Genomic DNA, 21706 nt, shown 5'->3' with positions numbered 1-21706 from the left:
TCAGAACTTCTCCCAGGAGTAAGGCCCACTGCAAGCAGCGGCATTTTGGATGCTTTAGTTGAGATTCCTGCATTGAAGGGAATTGGACTAGATGACCCTCGGAGTCCCTTCCAGCTTTACAACTCTGTGTGTCCTCTTTTTTGCTTTTCAAAATATGGCAACCCTATTTTTTGTTGTTGTTTAGTCGTCTTAGTCGTGTTCGACTCTCCATGACCCCATGAACCGGAGCATGCCTTAGAAACTCTCACTTTCTTCTCAAAGCTTTTCCTTTTTTATGTCCATGGAGTTTTCTTGGCAAAATACTGGAGTGGCTTGCCGGTTCCTGCTCCAGGTGGATCACATTTAGTCTAAACTCTCGGCTATGACCTGTCCGTCTTGGGTGGCCCTGCACAGCATAGCTCATAGCTTCTCTGAGTTATTCAAGCCCCTTCACCATGACAAGGCAGTGATCCATGAAGTGGAATCCTATTTTAGAGCATGTCAGTAATTTTATTGTTTGTGTCAGGTTTTCTCCCTCATCCTGTTATAGTACCTGATACGTCTGTCTAGAACTGCCCAGCCTTCAGCATCATAGATCCTGGAATGTAGGGAGAAGAGCTATGGAGTTAAAGGATGATGCCTCGTATATGAGCCTGCGTATGCCTGGTATCTACAGATGTGGCCCAGAGCAGCCCCCTGATCCTGGCCCCTTACCCTGAAATTGTACTCTTTCCCCTGGAAGTGGAAACCCTGAGATGAAGGTTAAAGCCTGAGACCTGGCAACTCTATACCTGTCCCCTAGGTACTGGGAAAGGAAACTGCTGCCATATTTGGGGGGATTCAGTCGTGTGCTGCAGGTGCTGCAGCACCCAGGGGCAATCTTAGCGGGTGCAAGCCAGGATGTTGCACTAGAATCTGCTTCATCGCAGCAGCTTGCTGCTTCCGTTCACCTAAAGTTAACGTGCAGAAGTGCTGCTTGTGACTCTCCACTCCCTCTTGGCCCTGCACCCAGCTGGTCCTCAAAAGCCCCAGGTTTGGTGCAAATCATAATGGATGCTGCTGACTGGATATGAGTAGGCCACCAAGAGTTCCCAGATACATATACCAGGGATGAAGAGTTCAGTCTGTTTCTAGTCCACGTCATTCATTCTTAAGTCCACCCTGTCCTGTGTCTATATCAATCTGTAATCAATAAACCGCATGATAATCCACATTATTTTTCTACCAAATATGATTTACTGAACATGATTTCTAAATTACAGGCTTTTTTTTTTTTTACATATGCTATCTTTTAAAAAATGCATTTTTGTACACACACAACCTAAAATACACATCTTATAAGCATCTTGGTGTGTTTTTAAAGTTGAGAATTGTGTCACAAGATTCAGAGAAGTGCAAAAATCAAAGAATGACTGTTTTCTGACCTGCACATTAGTTCAGGAAGAGCAAAACAGATTAATTCAAGTAAAGCTGCAGACCAATCCTTAACCATCACTAGTGTGTTTACACATGTATTATGTTTACACTTTATATGTGTGCTGTGGGAAATATCCCTATGGCAATTGGTGCAAATCATAATGGATGCTGCTGTTCTTATTGCTGAAAAAATAGAGGTGTACCAGGAACCCCTAGTTAATAAGTGGATTACATCCCTTAGTTTCAATTCTCTTAAGCCTCTGATTTATCCTTTAATCATGTAAGCAAATCAGTAGCTGAAGCAAGGCTAAAGCTTTTTTTTTTGGCTTTTATAATTTTGGTGTGGGGTGGGGGAGGGAAAATGGTGTGATAGTAGTTTATAAAATTATGAATGATACAGAGTGAGTAGATAAACACTGTCTCTTCCCCAACACCATTAGATTGACAGAAGCCCCTGGTTTCTGTTTTGATCCCAGAATGTCACATTTTTCCTTAGGGCATCTCTATTTTCATCAGAGAAATGTTGGAGGGTATGTAGTTATGCGACCCCCAAGCCAAGGAGATAAGTAAGCATACAACTTTTAGAAGATATCTGAAGGTAGTTCTGTATAGGGAAGCTGTTTAATGTTTTATTATGCTTTTCTGTATGTTGGAAGCCACCCAGAGTGGCTGGGGCAACCCAGTCAGATGGGCGGGGTACTACTACTACTTTACTAATGGAATAGGATGTTCCTATTTTCATCAAATGTTGGAGGGTATGGTGTGCACATATGCAGGTGCGGGGGCTCCGTGTCCTCTTTTTTGCTCTTCAAAATATGGCAACCCTAACCGATGGTCTGTTGATGTTCCTGGAGCTCGGAAAGCAAGACACACTTGCCAGATATAAGAAATAGTTTTGCAGTTTGCAATGTAACTGACAAAGCAGAAACGTGTGGATTTTTGCACACAACTGGCAAGAAGCAAACTCTACAGCCACAAGACCTCTAGCCATTTGAAAAACTTGCAATAGTGACAGAAGATCGAGGCCTAGGTATAACATCTGCAATCTATAAAATTTACTCAGTGAATTAGTGAGTTAACTTGACCCTACTAAACATCAGTGAAAATGTGATTTCAGCTATGAACTTGAACTAGGTCAGTGAAAAAAAGCCCTTTAAGACTATTTCAGCGAGTAATACAGAATTGACCCTAAAACTCATATATTGGTAGAATAAGATAACAGCGGTACCAACTCCTAGGAAGCTGGCAAGGATCTATCCTGGTGCCTCACTATATTGCTGGAGGGACTGCCCCCCATCCAGTAACTATCTCCACATGTGAAGGGAATGTACAAAAATCCAGCCTTTCTGGGTAGCATGCCTATTTATGTTATGATAAAGTTAAGGTACAGAAAGGATTTTTAAATCATTTTATAAGAAGGAGTGTTTGGATGAGATATACTGACCTTCTTGAAAGAAAAACTCCACACTGGTTATCGCCCATCGAAGCTGTATCGATTAAAAAGATAAATAGGGGAAAGAATTGGGGCACGTATAAAGAAATTATTGAATTTGAAGAAGGGAAAGCAAGATGAAAAAGAAGAGAAGAGATACAAGAATGGATCACCAATTTGTTTAAATATTATCAACTAAATGAGATATTCCAAAAAGACAAGGAAAAAAGGATTTATGTAAGGAGGTTCAGAATACAAAAGTGATATTATGAAAAAATGAAAAATTAATCTCCAAAATTTATAAATTTCTGCTGAAATGGCAGACAAAAGATGAAATGATAAAGGCATCAGTGACTCAATGGGTAATTGATACTGGCTACATCATAGAAATGACGATGTGGGAGAAACTATGGTAGACAAAAATGAATGTCTCGACCTGTTTTGCTATAAAGGAAAATATGCAAAAAACAATGTATAGGTGGTACCTAACCCCAAGCAAGATTGTAAAGATGTACAAAAAAGGATCCAAAATGTGTTGGAAATACCACGAGATGAGAGGGGACTTTTATGCATATGTGGTGGTCATGTAAGCAGGCCAAATAATTTTGCGAAACGATTTATGTAGAACTAAAAAATGTGTTTATGTTTACATCCCCCCCAAAACAACAACAACAGAGGCCTTCTTACTAGGTATAATAAATGGTGGCATCTTCAAGAAGATGCTCTGTCTCTTCCTATACGTCAGCCAGAATAGTCTATGTGCAGAGATGGAAGGAAAAAGAAATCCCAGCAAAAGAGCAATGGCAAAATAAGTTGATGTGAAGTTAGCTACCATGACAGCAAAGATAAATCAAGATGAGACATGGATAAGGGAGGAGTGGGAATACTTTGGAAAGTGTATAAAGAGGTATAAAAGTCAAACTTGCAAGAAGGGATTGACTTACGTGCAGCAGGAAACAACAACTAGGAATCCAAGTAGAATGTTCTTGGGTGGAACAAAAGGATATGCAGCTTAATAAAGATCAACTAGGATGGCAAGGAGCGATAGGCTGGGAAGTATTGAGATATGACATGAGATGATTGAAAAAGAATTTTAATAAATTGAAAAATGCATAAAAAGAATTTGATATTCCAAAAAATTAATAAAATAACAAAACAACAATTGGAAGTCAAACCAGAATTCGCTTTACAGTGGAACCTCATGTTATGTACCGTCCCCCTTACGAACGCTTTGGGTAACGAGCTCCACTAACCTGGAAGTAGTTGCTCCAGGCTGCGAACTTTGTCCTAAAATACGAGCGGAAGTCGCACACTGGCGGCATGGCAGCAGCGGGAGGTGCCATTAGCGAAAGCACGCCTCATGTTAAGAGCAGTTTCCGGTTACGAACGGACCTCCAGAATGAATTAAGTTCGTAACCGGAGGTACCACTGTATTAAATACTTTTCTTTCTTTTTTTAAAGAAATATTTATTAAGATTGTACAAAAACAGATATACGAAAACACATAATAAGAAAAGCAAAAAAAAAGAGTAAACACACACAAAAAAATACAAAAAATTAAAAACAATTCTTTTTCATAATTTAAAACTCATTTGCTTGTTTCTTTGACTTCCTCACACCTCCCCTTCTTGTATTCCCATTTAAATAATCGAATCAGCAAATCCTTACCCTCTTTTGTTTATCTTATCTCTATAACTTAACATTTTATAACTCAGTATTTTCATCCATTATCAATTCATTTTTGCATATTCTTATTAACTTTGTTACAAATACCACTTATTTCCAATCCATCATCATTTTAATTATGTTTTAACCTATTTATACCCTTTTTCTATATTCTTAAAGCATTACAGCTGGAAACCACTTAATTTCTATCCAACATCATTCTAACATTCATTAATTTTGCAATGTTTCTGTAGATAGTCTTTAAATTTCTTCCAATCTTCTGCTACCGCCTCTTCTCCCTGGTCCCGGATTCTGCCAGTCATTTCTGCCAATCCCATATAGTCCATGTATTAAATACTTTTCAAGACAACAATCTGGATTTACATAATAAATAATTAATAAGTTATTTATTACCAGCAGCAAGATGCAACATAACCATATATGGGAAAGACCTTTCTGGCAAAATGATGGACAATTGGTACAAAACAGTTTGGAAAACAGTCCACCTTGAGAGATTAACAAATTAACGATAGCTGACACACAGACCGATCAAGAAATATGGATATACCCTGGTGTGGCTTGATTTATTAACATATGCCAATATTGCACAAAAAGGAACACATCAGCAGTTGACTCAGTCTGGTTGATAAAAATTTAAATGTAAACATAGATTACTATCTTCACACCCCACATTCGAATATACCAACACTTTATGTTGTTTCATTCGTAACTGACTAATACTCAGACTTAATCTAAGCACAACCCCAGGGGCTCCTTTCCCTTTCTTTTTGTTTAAACCAATTCACAAACCAAGAACTTATACATTGAGCACTAATAATGAACTATATGTTGTAGTTATTACTGCAAATTTATTGTGCTGTTTTTGTGATTGACAAATGACATGAGGATACTTGGTCTGTTTATTTGTATCATTTATTATGCCTGTCATCCTTGTTTATAGAACCCAATAAAAAGTTACAGTATTTTTAAAAGTAGGTAGGCATCACCTTGATTGTGAGCACTGGGCATCATTTGGCAAAACAAGCGAGGAGGCAGGGCTACGCCTTGCAGGTCCTGCTCCTGGGTAGTGGCTAGCAGTGCCAAGGCTCATAACACCAGTGGCTTGCCGTATGCTGTGGCTGGGAGCTGCTCATCATGTGCAAGCATGATTGCCAAACTAGCCAAACACAGGCACTGAGCGACGGCCTTTGGTTAAAGCAGGAGGCACATCCTCAGCTGCCACTTCAGCAGTGATGACCAAGCAGTGCAGTCAACCCTTCTCTCCTTATGCTCACCACCACTATTTCGGAGTTCCTAGAAACAAGTTCTCAAATCAGTGCTCATTGGGGCAGACTTAAAGCAGCAACACAGTGTAGTCTAGCCATCGTTCAAATCATGTGAGGAATCATAAGCATAAAAACGGTAAGGTTCCTAAGAATGTATTATTGTCTTGGCTACAGTTACAGTTTTAATATCATAATCTAATTATGTGTTTAGAAAGTGCTCTTATAATTATGTCCAGTAGTACAACTCTGAAGATTACAGAACACTGTGTTTAGAATTTGTTGGCTGTGCCCAAGGCAACTTGATGACACAGACTGTTACAATTAATGTAGCATCAGATTTCCCAATAAATGTTTACCCAAAAAGGCTTAAAATGTCCAGGGGACAATGAAGTAATTTAAAAGTAACATGAACAGTATGATAGTTTCCATGGCAGGGAAATGCAAGGATTGTCAGCCTACAGAAGCACTTGGCTTGTTTAATTAAAGTATCTTTACTATGAACTAAATGAATGTTTCCATTTGCTTGATTCTTTGCTTTTTGCTTCCTAGCGCTCAATGAATTCCCTAATGACATCTTCACAAATGAGAACCGGCGGCATGGAGCAGTCGTTTTGCACGCCTTCTGTGTGAGTCACTATTTGCCTATATGCATATTATGTTTATTTTTTTAAACAAAAAAAAATATTACAACATTAAAAAACACACGTTACAACATACAAATTATAATTGAGAGATAACGTCAGCAGGAACAATAATTAATAATGCCAATCTGTAGTCACCACTGGCCTCAAAAATGCCTTATAAATATTTAAAAAACTTTAAATGTTCAGCAGCAAGTGAAGATCTATGGCTACCACACAGTGGCGCTGGGTATATGGGGCACGAGGGGCTTCAGCTCCCTCAATATTTTGAGCAGGGGGCATTGCCCCCCTCAATGTTGTAGTGGCTGCCATCCCCCGCTGCCCCTGGGCAAGCTCCGCGCCCTCCGCAATTGCCTGAGCGCTGGGATGGGCGGGAGGCTTGGAGGACGATTTTTGCCCTCCCTGCCACCTGCTGGGATTGCCAGAGTGACCCTACAAGCGTGGCCTGATGGGGGCGGGGCATCACACATGTGATGTCATGCGCACGTGACAGCCCCCCTCCATGTGGGGTCCAACTTGACGTGCCTGCTACCACAACAGGGTTTCTAAAATATATATTTAGCCATTTAGTCATTTTGCACCAGAAATTCCTTGTAGGAAGGTGTTCTTGTCTTCCGTTGCACTGATTCACTTGTCATTTATGCCAGCGTATTCAGGGTTTGTAGTTTAAAGAATCATTGACTCTCTTTGAATCCTTTTTGAATGGACCCCAAGAGAACTTGATTGAATCAGTGAGTCACTTTTCATGTCATGCTAAGCTGAGCCAAACCTTGGCTGAGCACAGAAGCACTAACATTACAGGCTCCCAGAGAGGAGCTCATAGGCACTTTGCACCTGTGGTCTTTTTGATGACTATGTTGGCACCAGCCTAAGGAAATAACAAATGAGGAGAGTGCTATTGCATCCAGGCACTATTTATTTACTTTTATTTCTTATATTTATTTGTCACTGACTGCAGCCTCCTCTCCGCCTCTTTAAAAAGGCATAAAATACCACATTTAAAGTATCATTGAAAGGTTAAAAACCATTATTAAGTAAAAGTTCTTCACTTACAATAACATTAAAAATGGCACACCCTACCTTGATTATGTTGTGAACCATCCTGAGATCTACAGACGAAGGGCACTAAATAAATAAATAAGTAATCAATCAATCAATAAAGTGAAATGCCGAGTAAAAAGTCTCCACTTGCATACCCTCCAATATTTCTCTAATAAAAATCGGGGCATCGCAAGGAAAAGCATGACATTCCAGGATCAAATCAGAAACCGGAGGCTTCTGTCAATTTGGGACTGTCCCTGGAAAATAGGGAGGCTTGGAGAGTCTACACTTGTCATCTGAAAGTTGATAGTGATGGCACCAGGCACATCTCTCTGGGGAGACCATTCCAGCCAGGGAGTCACCACGGAGAAGGCCTGATCTTGTGTCACCATCTTCTACACCTCCCTCACAAAGAAGGGCCCCAGATGATGAATTTGGGTAGATTCACATGGGGAGACACTATCGCTTAAGGTTTTGTGGTCATGAGGCACATAAGACTTTATAGGTCAAAACCTGCACTTTTAATTGAGCCCAGAAACTACCTGGCAGCCAATGCAGTTGGGCCAGGATCAAACCTCCCTCTTCCCATTAACAGCCTGGCCACTGAAATGGCAGGCCACTGTTTCCTGAGTGTAGGTGCAACTCATATCACGGGTCTTTTTCTCTTCTGTTCACGAGGAGCAGCTTCCTTTCTGTAAGCAGCCAGCTCCTTGAGAGTACAGCTGCATATCTTCAGACCAGGCAAGCAAAGCCCCCAAATAACCAGCCAAATAATTAACATAGACGTGGCTACCAGTGCTTAAGATGTTAGACACAACTTCTAACACTTAGGTTGTTACAGAAAATAATTATCATACCAATAAGCAACACAACTCTGACCATATGGATGTACGCTTCAGTTGCCATACGTCTTTTCCTTTAAAGAGACATCTCAGATAACACTATAAACTGATAACGCTATTAATTCATTTATGTTCTCATTGTCAGAAATAGGACATACATTATTTGAATTGAATAACTCTCTTTAATTAAATTAATCATTTTTGAGTTTATATAATTGGGTACAAAACATGTTGTCTGCAACTAAATATACTGTGATCCCTTCCCTTTAACATAACTGATGTGGTCACAATGTATGAAGAACCATATGAATGCCTCCTTCACCTTGGGTGAAACATTGGGGAAATTATACATGTGGCAGAGAGCTTAATAGACTTGTGTGCAAGATGTGCTCTGACCTTCCATCTAAATTAAAATCAGTTTTAAAATGCCGAAAGAAGTAATGAGCTTTCTTGCCATTAGTCTTTCTTTTGTGTCACTGAGAGAAACTGATATGAGTTTTTATGGGATGAGTTATTCAGCTAATTTGAATGTTTTCTCTACTGTTAGGCTGTTGAAATTCTGAGAATTCAGTTCTAACCAATAGACCATTAATTAATTCCTTGCTTATCTCTAGTGTCTTTATAGGATTGTGTTGTGTTGAGATGTTTTATTTTCTGGAATAAAAGGTTGTGTTTGCAGAGTATCCTTGCTTGCCATTTTCATGCTTGGATGCTTACATTAGTATTTCTGTGACAGTGAAGTGCTGTATTAAAACACCTACTCTTAATGTTATTTGTGTCTCCATATGAATGTGGGTGGCGCTGTGGTCTAAACCACAGAGCCTAGGGCTTGCCAATCGGAAGGTCAGCGGTTCAAATCCCTGCGACGGGGTGAGCTCCCGTTGTTCAGTCCCTGCTCCTGCCAACCTAGCAGTTCGAAAGCATGTCAAACTGCAAGTAGATAAATAGGTACCGCTCTGGTGGGAAGGTAAACGGCATTTCCGTGCGCTGCTCTGGTTTGCCAGAAGTGGCTTAGTCATGCTGGCCACATGACCCAGAAGCTGTACGCCGGCTCCCTCAGCCAGTAAAGCGAGATGAGCGCTGCAACCCCAGATTCGTTCACGACTGGACTTAACTGTCAGGGGTCCTTTACCTTTACCTTTTTATAAAAGCTATGTGCCGATCCCCTGTCAGGACTAGCACTGCTTCACATTGGCTTGGCCCTTTAATAGCACACTGTTTTTACCTACTTTGAGGACTTCAGATGTTGAGTTTGTTATCAGGCACTCCATAGCTTAAACTGGAAACTTGATGGCTTTAAGTTGGGAGAGTCTGGTGAGTTAGTATGATCTGCAAGCAGCTTAGGCTCACCTCAACACCCTTCTCAGATGCAGAGGAGGGGTGGGAACCTGTGGTTCTCTAGGTGTTGAGGACTTCAGCTCCTATCAGATCCAGGCAGCATGGCCAATGGTCAGGCATGGGGTCCAACAACATGTGGAGGACCACCAGTTTCCCACCCCTGCTCCAGACCCTGCTTTTCTTCCTTTGTTCAATCGGCAGATCAACATTTTCTCATTGCTGCATTCCAGCTTTCTGCTTCCCACTCAGATCTCCCAAGCCGAGGTTGTGATACACTTGGATTTCTAACAAGATCTTGTGTGCAGTACTTTTTTAGCTAGATATACTTGTTCAGTACTCAAAACAAGACTAGAAACCTATCATAGTAAAAGATTACATAGTTTTGTCCTGTAATCCACAACTCATGTGGGTTTTTATGTGTGGGGATGTCTGCCTTGAAAAGTGAGGAGGGGCCTAAGGTCCCCATCCCCAGTGCCCAGCACATGATATTTCTGTCATCTGCCATCCCCTCCACACTCCCCTTTCAACCTCTGAGTTGGGAACCAGGCATGGCCTCTCAAGAGTTATTTGACTAAGAATACCTCAGCCAGTAATTCCTTGTTTAACTGGAAGTGATTAACCTTTTCGTGGAAATTTTAATCCTTGCTGCTTATTTTTAGCAGTGGCTCCCCACATGCGTTTCTGATCCAGTTGTGATATTCAGCTTGCATGAGGCAATCTACCAAATGCAGACAAAACTCTGCAATGGCACTTGCTAGAACCATTTGTCACATGGAAAAGTTGCAGTTTAGCTTTCCATATGCTGGGTTTCGTTTTTGAAATATTCTCCCATTTGAAGTGTTCCAGCCCAGAAAGGACTCTACTGTATGATGTTTCTGTGTATTTGATTTGGCTCTGTAATTGTATGTATTTAGTGACCAGCATCTCCTTGTAGTAACAAACCTTTTCAATGATAATAGACTAGGTAGGGACCTATGCCAATCACAGGACTTTTAGTGGTTTGAGAAAACTGGAAAGTCATCACAATGTGGCTGCGAACATGATCAAATTCACTGGTTATTAGGTGCTAGATTTTGTAATGGAACATTTTAACCTGGCACTATTATTGACTTGTAAAAGAGGAAATAACTGACTGAAGTTTGTTTTGCTTAGACATCACATCTTCTGGATTCTTGACTGAACATAACAAAAAATGGGGAGGGGTTGCCAGGTCTCCCATGTTTAACCTGGAGCCTCAGGTTTCTAGGACAAATAAGTGAAATCCCAGGGTGAGGGCAGTATCAAGATGGTGCACTTATTTTCTGCCTGACCTGATGAACTCTTTTTCTATTCCATGCTTGCCTGGCTCCATCCTGCAGACGCACTCAGGCTCTTCCCCTAACTGGCAGGTGATATCATAAAACACATCTGTATCCCACCAGGCCACCTTCCGATCTGCCTGGCACTACACTTAAGCTACAATGTCAGGAGACATGGAAACTCTAGATCATTCACCTTCATAGAAACCTCCCTTGGAAATCAAGCTCCAAATTTTGCAAACCTCCCACATGAAAACTACATTTGTTTAGGAATAACTGGGACATTTGACTGGCTTAAGTTTTCTAGAGCCTACACATATTCAGTGAAAAAGGGCCATGGAAATGTAGAGTTTGAAGAGACCAGGAGAGCCATCTAGTCCAACCTCCTTCAATGTAGGAATCTTTCGCCCAACACGGGGCTCAAACCCACAACCCTGGGATTAAGAGTCTTATGCTTCACTGACTGAGATATCCCAGCAATCCAGAGGCAGCCCTCTCAGGAGGCAAGATGATGAGGCTGCCACAGAGAGTGGATTTTAGGTGCTGATAAGGGCAGCAGGCAAAGAAACAGACATCTGTGGCTCAGAATCCACCAGGAAGTTCTGTACAAGCACCACTGAAATGAAAGGGAGTTGTGGCTTGTTTCCCATGGAAATGCCATTTTTCCATTTTGTTATAAGAAAAAACTGCTCCTTTTCTCTTATGGGGTATCCAGGAGCCCGTATCGAGTCCTTAAGTAGATTCCCTATCGGTAGGAGAAAATAACAGAGGCCAACCAGAGAATATTGAGAAGCAAAGCAGCTAGTAAGCCTGATCTTTATTAAACTGTTGCAACAGGGTCCCCCGCTTACTCCACGCAGGGAGGGAGGAGAGGAACCCAGAACATTGGTGTGCAAGTTCTTATATAGACTTTTGAAATTTCCCACCCTGTAGCTCGAGACCACCCCCAAAACATCATACATACATCACAGAAAGAGGCAGTCTCCAGCAGAAATTCTGTTTGCCAGGATACTTGATATTGGTCATTGATTGCTTTACCTGGGCAGCCTGGCCATTCTTTTGTGATGGTAAATACTTTAATTCCTGTCACAGGCTCACCCTATTCATACACACATACGCCCTTAAGACAGGTAAGCATAGACAATGGAGAGGCTTTCCCATTTCCTTCCTCCTTGCAGGTTTGCTCTCCTGTGCGATTTCAGACATGTGGTAATTATGTATGTGTTTGCCTTGTACATTTATGAATGCTTGCTTTATATTTGGGACCTCAGAATTCTTATATCACTTTCCTTTTCTTTTTTTTCATAACATGAAAGAGAAAATAAAATGCATAGTCTGCTCTCAAAGGTAGATCTTAAGCCTTGTCTCACACAGGAAGGGGTGGACCTTGCCAGGTCTTACCTGGGAGCTTTCCTTTCTTCTCTCTGCCTCCCACCCTGGGAGATCTTCCTTTCCCTGCCTCTCGCACAGGTTCCTTCACCAACCATCCATCACCCTTGTGTATAATCCCAATATTGACTCAGAGTAGAGGACACCAAAACAAACAAACAAACAAAGCGAATAAAGGAAAAAAGAAGGAAGATAAAAAAATACAAGAATGAAAGAAGAAAAGAAAAGAGAAAAAAAGAGAAAGAGTAAGAGAAATAAAAAGGACTTAGGATTCTCCATCTGTCAGTTACATATAAAAAGATTATTCAAAGTATTCACTCCAGGATGACATCCAATTGCTCCTCCTTCTGTTAAGTAATATTTTCCCAATCTTCAGACTTAAACACCTCAAATTCATTCATTTCCCCTTCCATACAAAAAGTCCAAAAGGGGTTCTCCAATTATTACTATTGATAAATGCCTGTTTTAACTGCCTTTGGTGCTGTACTGATGAATTTTTTGTTGTATTGAGTTGGGGTTTTGATTTCAAAATTTAGTGCATATAACTTATAAAATGGACATTATATATTCACATATTAAATATGCACTTGGATGTATATATAATCCTCTAAATATTCCTAGGTTGCACCTATCCCACAGTTAATGTGGATTCAGAGAGACTCATGCCTACATCCACCAAACCACTTATCATTATTATAATGATACTATATTATCTATGATTCAATCTGTTTTGTTGTGTTTTATCTATCTACATGTAAATTATCCAAGATCTAACTGATCTTGTATTTATTGTAGTAGCTACTCTGATATTTTTTTGACAGAAAGCCGCCTAAAGCTAATGTAAAATAAAACAAAGGGATGCAGAGTTGAGGAAGAAGAGGCCGTGTTGCTCTCTCAGGCCCCGTCATCGCTCCCAAGGAGCCTGTTGGCTCATCCAGGTCTGGCTATCCATTCAGGGTGAAGGTCCCAGCCTCAGACTGAGTACTCCCTGACCCTTTCATTACCAAGCTAAAAGTAACCGAGGCAGTGGAGGAAGGGGCAGTTGTGGCACTGGGACTTTCAGACAGACTCTGGCCTTCCTTGTGAGGCTCCCACACTGCAGGTGTTCCAAGCATTCCTATATTGCTTCTTTGTCTACCTGTTCCCTTCATAGCAGGTCAGTTTCCCTATAAGCTTCTCCTCCTGCCCACTCTCCTTTATGGCTGCTGCCAACTCCCCCTGGTTCTAGCTCTGCAGTTGGGGATGCCTTCTTCAGAGGGCTCTGTGGAGGGACTCACTCTTCAACTCCCATGTTCTCTTGTTGCTTATGTGTTGCTGCTGGCTCTCAGCCTCAAAGCCTTTCTCTTTAGGATTTCAAATGCAAGCGAACAAAAGGGAGCTATGAGAAGGAACTTGCATAATGCAGGAAAGACAGAGGCACAAGGGAACACAGGTTATAATGGGTGCTATTATGGGGACGCGGGTGGCGCTGTGGGTAAAACCTCAGCGCCTAGGACTTGCCGATCGCATGGTCGGCGGTTCGAATCCCCGCAGCGGGGTGAGCTCCCATTGTGCAGTCCCGGCGCCTGCCAACCTAGCAGTTCAAAAGCACCCCCGGGTGCAAGTAGATAAATAGGGACCGCTCACCAGCGGGAAGGTAAACGGCGTTCCGTGTGCTGCGCTGGCTCGCCAGATGCAGCTTGTCACGCTGGCCACGTGACCCGGAAGTGTCTCCGGACAGCGCTGGGCCCCGGCCTCTTAAGTGAGATGGGCGCACAACCCTAGAGTCTGGCAAGACTGGCCCGTACAGGCAGGGGTACCTTTACCTTTACCTTTATGATGCTGTAACCCAACCCTTAAGGCTAGCATGAAATGATGCCATTTCATTTTATTTGTTCATTAGTGGCATTAATTACGTATTTTTAGCACCGTCAGAGCCAATCCGGTGCTCCTTCTGATTCTCCTACACATCCTTGAACTCTCCACAATCCTGTCCCTGTACCTTCCAGGTGCAAAACAAATAATGGAGCACTTTGCATACTGAAAATCTGAAAAGTGTGTCAAATGCAATTTGGGACATAGCTACACTACAAAAATATATTGATTTTAGAGTGGAACCTTGGTTTAAGAATAGCCCTGTTTACGAACTATTTGGTTTATGAACTCCAAGATTTAGAACCTCAAAGCCAAAGTGAGAGCATTTGGGTCAAAATTAAGGGAGAGAAGAATAACAGTGACCTCATTGTGGGAGTTTACTATAGATCCCCAAGCCAAACGGAGGACATAGATGATGCCTTCCTGGAACAGATGGCCAAGCATGCAAAAGGAAGGGAGATAGTAGTAATGGGGGACTTCAATTACCCAGATATTTGTGGGATGTCAAACTCAGCCAAGAGCATACGGTCAAACAGATTCCTCACTGGCCTTGCAGACAACTTCATTGTCCAGAAAGTGGAAGAAGCAACAAGAGGAACAGCCATTTTAGATCTGGTCCTAACCAATGTTGATGACCTGGTTAGTGGGGTAGAAGTGGAAGGATCATTAGGCGCAAGTGACCATGCTCTTCTGAAGTTTACTATACAGTGGAAAGGAGCAGCCAAGCATACTAGGACTCAATTTCTTGACTTTAAGAAAGCCGACTTCATAAAACTTAGGGAAGTGCTGGGTGAGATCCCATGGACAGTAATACTAAAAGGAAAGGGAGTTCATGATGGCTGGGAGTTTGTTAAGAGGGAGATAGTAAAAGCACAACTTCAGGCAATACCAATGAGACGGAAACATGGAAGGTGCCTAAAGAAGCCAGGGTGGCTATCTAAAGAACTTTTAACTGAGTTAAGATTAAGAAAGGATGTGTACAAAAAATGGAAAAGGGGGGAACCACCAAAGAGGAATTCAAACAAATAGCCAGCACGTGTAGACACAAAGTCAGAAAAGCTAAAGCACAGAATGAACTCAGGCTTGCTAGAGAGGTTAAAAGCAACAAAAAAGGCTTCTATGGGTATGTTCGTAGCAAAAGGAAGAACAAAGAAACAGTGGGGTCACTCAGAGGAGAAGATGGTGAAATGCAAACAGGGGACACAGAAAGGGCTGAACTCCTCAATGCCTTCTTTGCCTCAGTCTTCTCCGATAAAGAAAACAATGCCCGACCTGAAGAATTTGGAGCAAATGATTCAGCAGAGGAAACACAGCCCAGAATAACTAAGGAGATAGTACAAGAATACTTGGCTAGTCTAGATGTATTCAAGTCTCCAGGGCCAGATGAACTGCATCCAAGAGTATTAAAAGAACTGGCAGATGTGATCTCAGAACCACTGGCAGTCATCTTTGAGAATTCCTGGAGAACAGGCGAAGTCCCGGCAGACTGGAGGAGGGCAAATGTTGTCCCTATTTTCAAAAAGGGGAAAAGAGAGGACCCAAATAATTACCGCCCAGTCAGTCTGACATCAATACCAGGGAAGATTCTGGAGCAGATCATTAAGCAAACAGTCTGTGAGCACCTAGAAAGGAATGCTGTGATCACCAATAGTCAGCATAGATTTCTGAAAAATAAGTCATGTCAGACTAACCTCATCTCGTTTTTTGACAGAATTACAAGCCTGGTAGATGAAGGGAACGCAGTGGATGTAGCCTACCTTGATTTCAGCAAGGCATTGACAAGGTGCCCCATGATATTCTTGTAAAGAAGCTGGTAAAATGTGGTCTTGACTATGCTACCACTCAGTGGATTTGTAACTGGCTGACTGACCGAACCCAAAGGGTGCTCATCAATGGTTCCTCTTCATCCTGGAGAAGAGTGACTAGTGGGGTGCCACAGGGTTCTGTCTTGGGCCCGGTCTTATTCAACATCTTTATCAATGACTTGGATGATGGACTCAAGGGCATCCTGATCAAATTTGCAGATGACACCAAACTGGAAGGGGTGGCTAACACCCCAGAGGACAGGATCACACTTCAAAACGACCTTGACAGATTAGAGAACTGGGCCAAAACAAACAAGATGAATTTTAACAGGGAGAAATGTAAAGTATTGCACTTGGGCAAAAAAAATGAGAGGCACAAATACAAGATGGGTGACACCTGGCTTGAGAGCAGTACATCTAGGAGTCTTGGTGGACCACAAACTTGACATGAGCCAACAGTGTGACGCGGCAGCTAAAAAAGCCAATGCAATTCTGGGCTGCATCAATAGGAGTATAGCATCTAGATCAAGGGAAGTAATAGTGCCACTGTATTCTGCTCTGGTCAGACCTCACCTGGAGTCCTGTGTCCAGTTCTGGGCACCACAGTTCAAGAAGGACACTGACAAACTGGAACGTGTCCAGAGGAGGGCAACCAAAATGGTCAAAGGCCTGGAAACGATGCCTTATGAGGAACGGCTAAGGGAGCTGGGCATGTTTAGCCTGGAGAAGAGGAGGTTAAGGGGTGATATGATAGCCATGTTCAAATATATAAAAGGATGTCATATAGAGGAGGGAGAAAGGTTGTTTTCTGCTGCTCCAGAGAAGCGGACACGGAGCAATGGTTCCAAACTACAAGAAAGAAGATTCCACCTAAACATTAGGAAGAGCTTCCTGACAGTAAGAGCTGTTTGACAGTGGAATTTGCTGCCAAGGAGTGTGGTGGAGTCTCCTTCTTTGGAGGTCTTTAAGCAGAGGCTTGACAACCATATGTCAGGAGTGCTCTGATGGTGTTTCCTGCTTGGCAGGGGGTTGGACTCGATGGCCCTTGTGGTCTCTTCCAACTCTATGATTCTATTATTCTATGATTCCACAAAACTGGAAGTAGTGTTCCGGTTTGCGAACTTTACCTCAGTCTATGAACAGAAGCCGAACGGTGGAAGGACACTGGCGGTGGGAGATCTCATTAGGGAAAGTGCGCCTCAGTTTAAGAACGGTTTCAGTTTAAGAACGGACTTCCAGAACGGATTAAGTTTGTAAGCCGAGGTACCACTGTATTACTGTTAGCTTGTTAATGTATGAATTGTTTTCAAATGAGCCTCAAAACAACTAAAACAGCTTTAAAAACAGTACAAAAACCCACAACTAAAGAGAGGTTGAAAAAGAACACAGAATAAACTTCTATAATAAAGACCTTTTGAGACAGCAGAAAAAGCTTGTTGAAACAGAAATTTATTCAATTGTTTGCATAAGTACAATCTCATCTGGGATGCTAACTCCACAGAACAGGGTCATATATCACATATTTCCACAAATAATTCTATTTTCTTTATTTGACAAGATTTATATACCTCTTAATCACCAAAAACCTCTAAGCGGTTTTTATTAAACAAGATGAAATTTTCATTTAAAAATGCCGATAAAAAGCAAACATTAAAAACAAATTGTTTAGGTCGGAGCCAAACAGTACAAATTGAGAGCATTTGCAGATGATTTAGTATTGACGTTACAGGAGCCAGAATCTAGTACTAAAAGGGTTTTAGAACTAATTCAAGAATTTGGTCAAGTGGCAGGATTCAAACTGAACAAGTCAAAAACTAAGGTTTTAGAGAAAAATTTAACACCGATTGAAAGAGAGAGGTTTCAGAATGAGACAGGTTTGAATGTGGTCAAGAAAGTGAAATACTTGGGGATTAACATGACAGCAAAAAATGGGAACTTATTTAAAGATAATTATGAAAAATGTTGGACGGAAGTGAAAAAAGATTTAGAAATTTGGTCAAATTTGAAGCTTTCCTTGTTGGGCCGAATTGCAGCTATAAAGATGAATGTACTGCCTAGAATGCTGTTTTTGTTTCAAACACTGCAAATTGTGGACAAGATGGATTGTTTCAAGAAGTGGCAGAAAGATATCTCTAGATTTGTCTGGCAGGGCAAGAAGCCCAGAATAAAATTTAAGATATTAACTGATGCAAAGGAAAGGGGTGGATTTGCCCTGCCAGACTTTAAACTTTACTATGAATCAGCAGCATTCTGCTGGATAAAAGAATGGCTGCTTCTTGAGAACACAGACATTCTGGATTTAGAAGGTTTTAATAATGTTTTCGGGTGGCATGCATATTTGTGGTACGACAAGGTTAAAGCACATAAAGCATTTAAGAACCATATTGTTAGGAAAGCTTTGTTCAATGTTTGGATAAGATATAAGGACTTATTGGAAAATAAAACCCCAAGGTGGCTGTCACCAATGGAAGCAAAAGCCCAGAAAAAGCTCAACATGGAGGCCAAATGGCCGAAATATTGGGAAATCTTGGAACAAGAAGGAGATAGATTAAAACTGCAGAGATAGATTAAAACTGCAGAGAAATTAAAAAACAAAGTGCGAGATTGGCTTCATTATTATCAGATAATGGAGGCATATAATTTGGACAAGGAAATTGGCTTCCAGGTGGAAAAATCAAAATTAGAAACAGAACTGTTAGAACCCAAAACTAAGATTTTGTCAAGGATGTATAACTTGCTGTTGAAATGGAATACACAGGACGAAACGGTGAAATCTGCTATGATTAAATGGGCACAAGATGTTGGACATAACATTATGTTTGCTGACTGGGAACAGTTGTGGACCACAGGTATGAAATTTACGGCATGTAATGCCTTAAGAGAGAATATTATAAAAATGATATACAGGTGGTACATGACCCCAGTCAAGCTTGCAAAAATATATCATTTGCCCGATAATAAATGTTGGAAATGTAAAGAAACTGAAGGTACATTCTTTCACCTTTGGTGGACGTGCCCAAAGATTAAGGCTTTCTGGGAAATGATCTATAATGAAATGAAAAAGGTATTTAAATATACCTTCCTGAAGAAACCAGAGGCCTTTCTCCTGGGCATGGTCGGCCAATTGGTGCCAAAGAAAGACAGAACTTTCTTTATGTATGCAACAACAGCAGCAAGAATACTTATCGCAAAGTATTGGAAGACACAAGATCTACCCACCCGGGAAGAATGGCAGATGAAGGTGATGGACTATATGGAATTGGCAGAAATGACTGGCAGAATCCGAGACCAGGGAGAAGAGTCGGTGGAAGAGGATTGGAAGAAATTTAAAGACTATCTACAGAAATATTGTAAAATTAATGAATGTTAGAATGATGTTGGATAGAAATTAAGTGGTTTCCAGCTGTAATGCCTTAAGAATATGGAAAAAGGGTTAAATAGGTAAAAACATAATTAAAATGATGTTGGATTGGAAATAAGTGGTATTAGCAACAAAGTTAATAAGAATATGCAAAAATGAATTGATAATGGATGAAAATACTGAGTTATAAAATGTTAAGTTATAGAGATAAGATAAATGAAAGAGGGTAAGGATTTGCTGATTTGATTATTTAAATGAGAATACAAGAAGGGGAGGTGTGAGGAAGTCAAAGAAACAAGCAAATGAATTTTAAGTTATGAAAAATGGAATTGTTTTTAATTTTTCTTATTTTTTCTGTGTGTTTATTCATATTTTTTCTGTTTCTTTTATTATGTGTTTTTGTATATCTGTTTCTGTAAAACCTTAATAAATATTTTTCAAACAAAAACAAAAACAAATTGTTTAAAAGTGCTGGTTTTTCTGGGTAGGGATGTGTCTTAGGGATGAGTAGGGGGTAGGATGAGAACTGAGATTTATCTGCTGAAGACACACCCCCCCACACACACACTGCAGTTTCCAGGGTTCCCTAGACAGCAGGGTTGACTACTACACCAATTTAATTCTGTGGTATATCTTTGATGTCATTCCAAACCAGTATACATAATGTGTTCTTAATTCTTTTAAAATAATTAAATTATGACAGTATCCTGTTTTAACTGGTGCCTTGTAAACAGAATGCTTTCTGTTCTTGCAGGCTGTCTACATGTTCTATGCTTTGGCTATTGTCTGTGATGATTTCTTTGTCCCTTCGTTGGAAAAGATTTGCGAAGTAAGTCTATGTTGATGCTACTTAGGCATATTTATTAATGAAATTACCAAACCCGAATTGTAACCTTTGTTTACATGCCATCAGTTTTACACACTTCATTTCTATGGGCATAGCCAGGTCTTTTTTCAGCTGGAATGTGCTGGAGCTCATTTACAGCACCTCTCAGGTGGGCTCCATTGCCATGCTAAGAGAACAAGGGAGATCTCTGGCACCGCTTTTTCTAGAAAAATATCGCTGTGGTTGGTATAGCTTTCATGAACAACTGTAGCAACTTGATTTAAGGCCACTGCCAATCCTGCAGCATATGAATCAAGTACTAAGTCATGTGCTTTAAAAGTGTGTTGAATGAGCTTTAAGTGTATGGTGTCGATCAGCAGGATCAACCTGTTAGAGGTAAAAATAAAAATCTACTCTTATTTGATGTTTTTATTGAGCTTGAGCTATCACAAATTTAAGGTAAAAATCATACAAAATAAAACTGAAACATGAAAAGCTTGTTATTAAAATTCCAAGCCTGAGAAACATTAACTTAAGTGTGTAAAGTTTTGATACCTGAAATCATTTATAGCATTGTAAGTATAAAATAATGTGACATTTATACATGGAAATCAAATGGGACAGGCTGATAATTCCTCTTACCAGCAGTTAAGTAATTGATAATGATAATTTAACAATAATATAAATAATTTCTCAGGTTCAGGCAGCAGATGACAGCTACGGTAATTATTTTGAACATCAGTAGAAAGCTGCTAGAGAAACAGTGTGCTAATGTCCCATTTAAAAGACACAGACAAGAGTAAAGTTGTAAAAAAACTATGTGTCCCTGGAGGAGCCTAGGATGAAACCATGCAGAGTAGCCGTGACAGTGCTCCCAAACTATCAGAAAGATAAATGGCATCCCTAAAGAGTTCTGCTGCAGGCCCCTTGCACACCTCCAACATCCTCCTGTGTTAGAGTGACATTGGAGGTAATACTTTGGGGAAAGGATTCTGCTGCAGCTACTACTGCATTGCATATCCTTTGATACTATTCTGCCTGGGGAGGATGTTGGAGACGACCATGAATCCTGAGTCCTGAAACACTAATAGCCCGGGGACGTGTTATATTTTGCTTCTGATAAGAGACTTTTCTCTTCTTCCACAGCGCCTGCACCTCAGTGAAGATGTGGCAGGGGCAACATTCATGGCAGCCGGCAGCTCGGCTCCAGAACTGTTTACATCTGTCATAGGTAACTAAGTCATCCGCTTCTTTCTTGCTATAACTACAAAAGTAAATGCAGCTTTTTAATAGTTTTGTGCCTTATCTTTCCCACAAAGATGATGGGGGATAGATATGCACACCCAGGTTTTGGGTAGACAACCAAATCCATAAGGTTAACCTTAGTTCAATAAACATTGGCAGAAGGATGGAATGGATGTTGCTGGAAGATTGCCCCAGTGCCAACAACAACATCCCAGGATGATCTTCCTGGGATGACTACCCAGGAAAATATTATGTTTGTTGGGAATTTTCCCACCTGTGTGTTCTTAG

General features: G+C 40.9%; 1 protein-coding gene across 2 annotated transcripts in view; it reads left to right on the top strand.

Annotated features, from left to right (window-relative positions):
• The window catches only part of SLC24A3 (solute carrier family 24 member 3), a 184218-nt gene that overhangs the window by 112708 nt on the left and 49804 nt on the right, over positions 1-21706 (top strand). For both annotated transcript variants that reach the window (XM_083624467.1, XM_083624466.1), the window contains exons 3-5: positions 6328-6404; positions 20102-20176; positions 21320-21404. In XM_083624467.1, the coding sequence (XP_083480593.1) occupies positions 6328-6404; positions 20102-20176; positions 21320-21404 (237 nt within the window). The remainder of the gene's footprint in view (positions 1-6327; positions 6405-20101; positions 20177-21319; positions 21405-21706) is intronic.

This window comes from Podarcis filfolensis (assembly GCF_964270895.1).
Source record: "Podarcis filfolensis genome assembly, chromosome: 7".
NCBI classification, from domain to species: domain Eukaryota; kingdom Metazoa; phylum Chordata; class Lepidosauria; order Squamata; family Lacertidae; genus Podarcis; species Podarcis filfolensis.
Note: the sequence above shows the minus strand (reverse complement) of the source record. Positions and strands in the feature narration are given on the sequence as shown.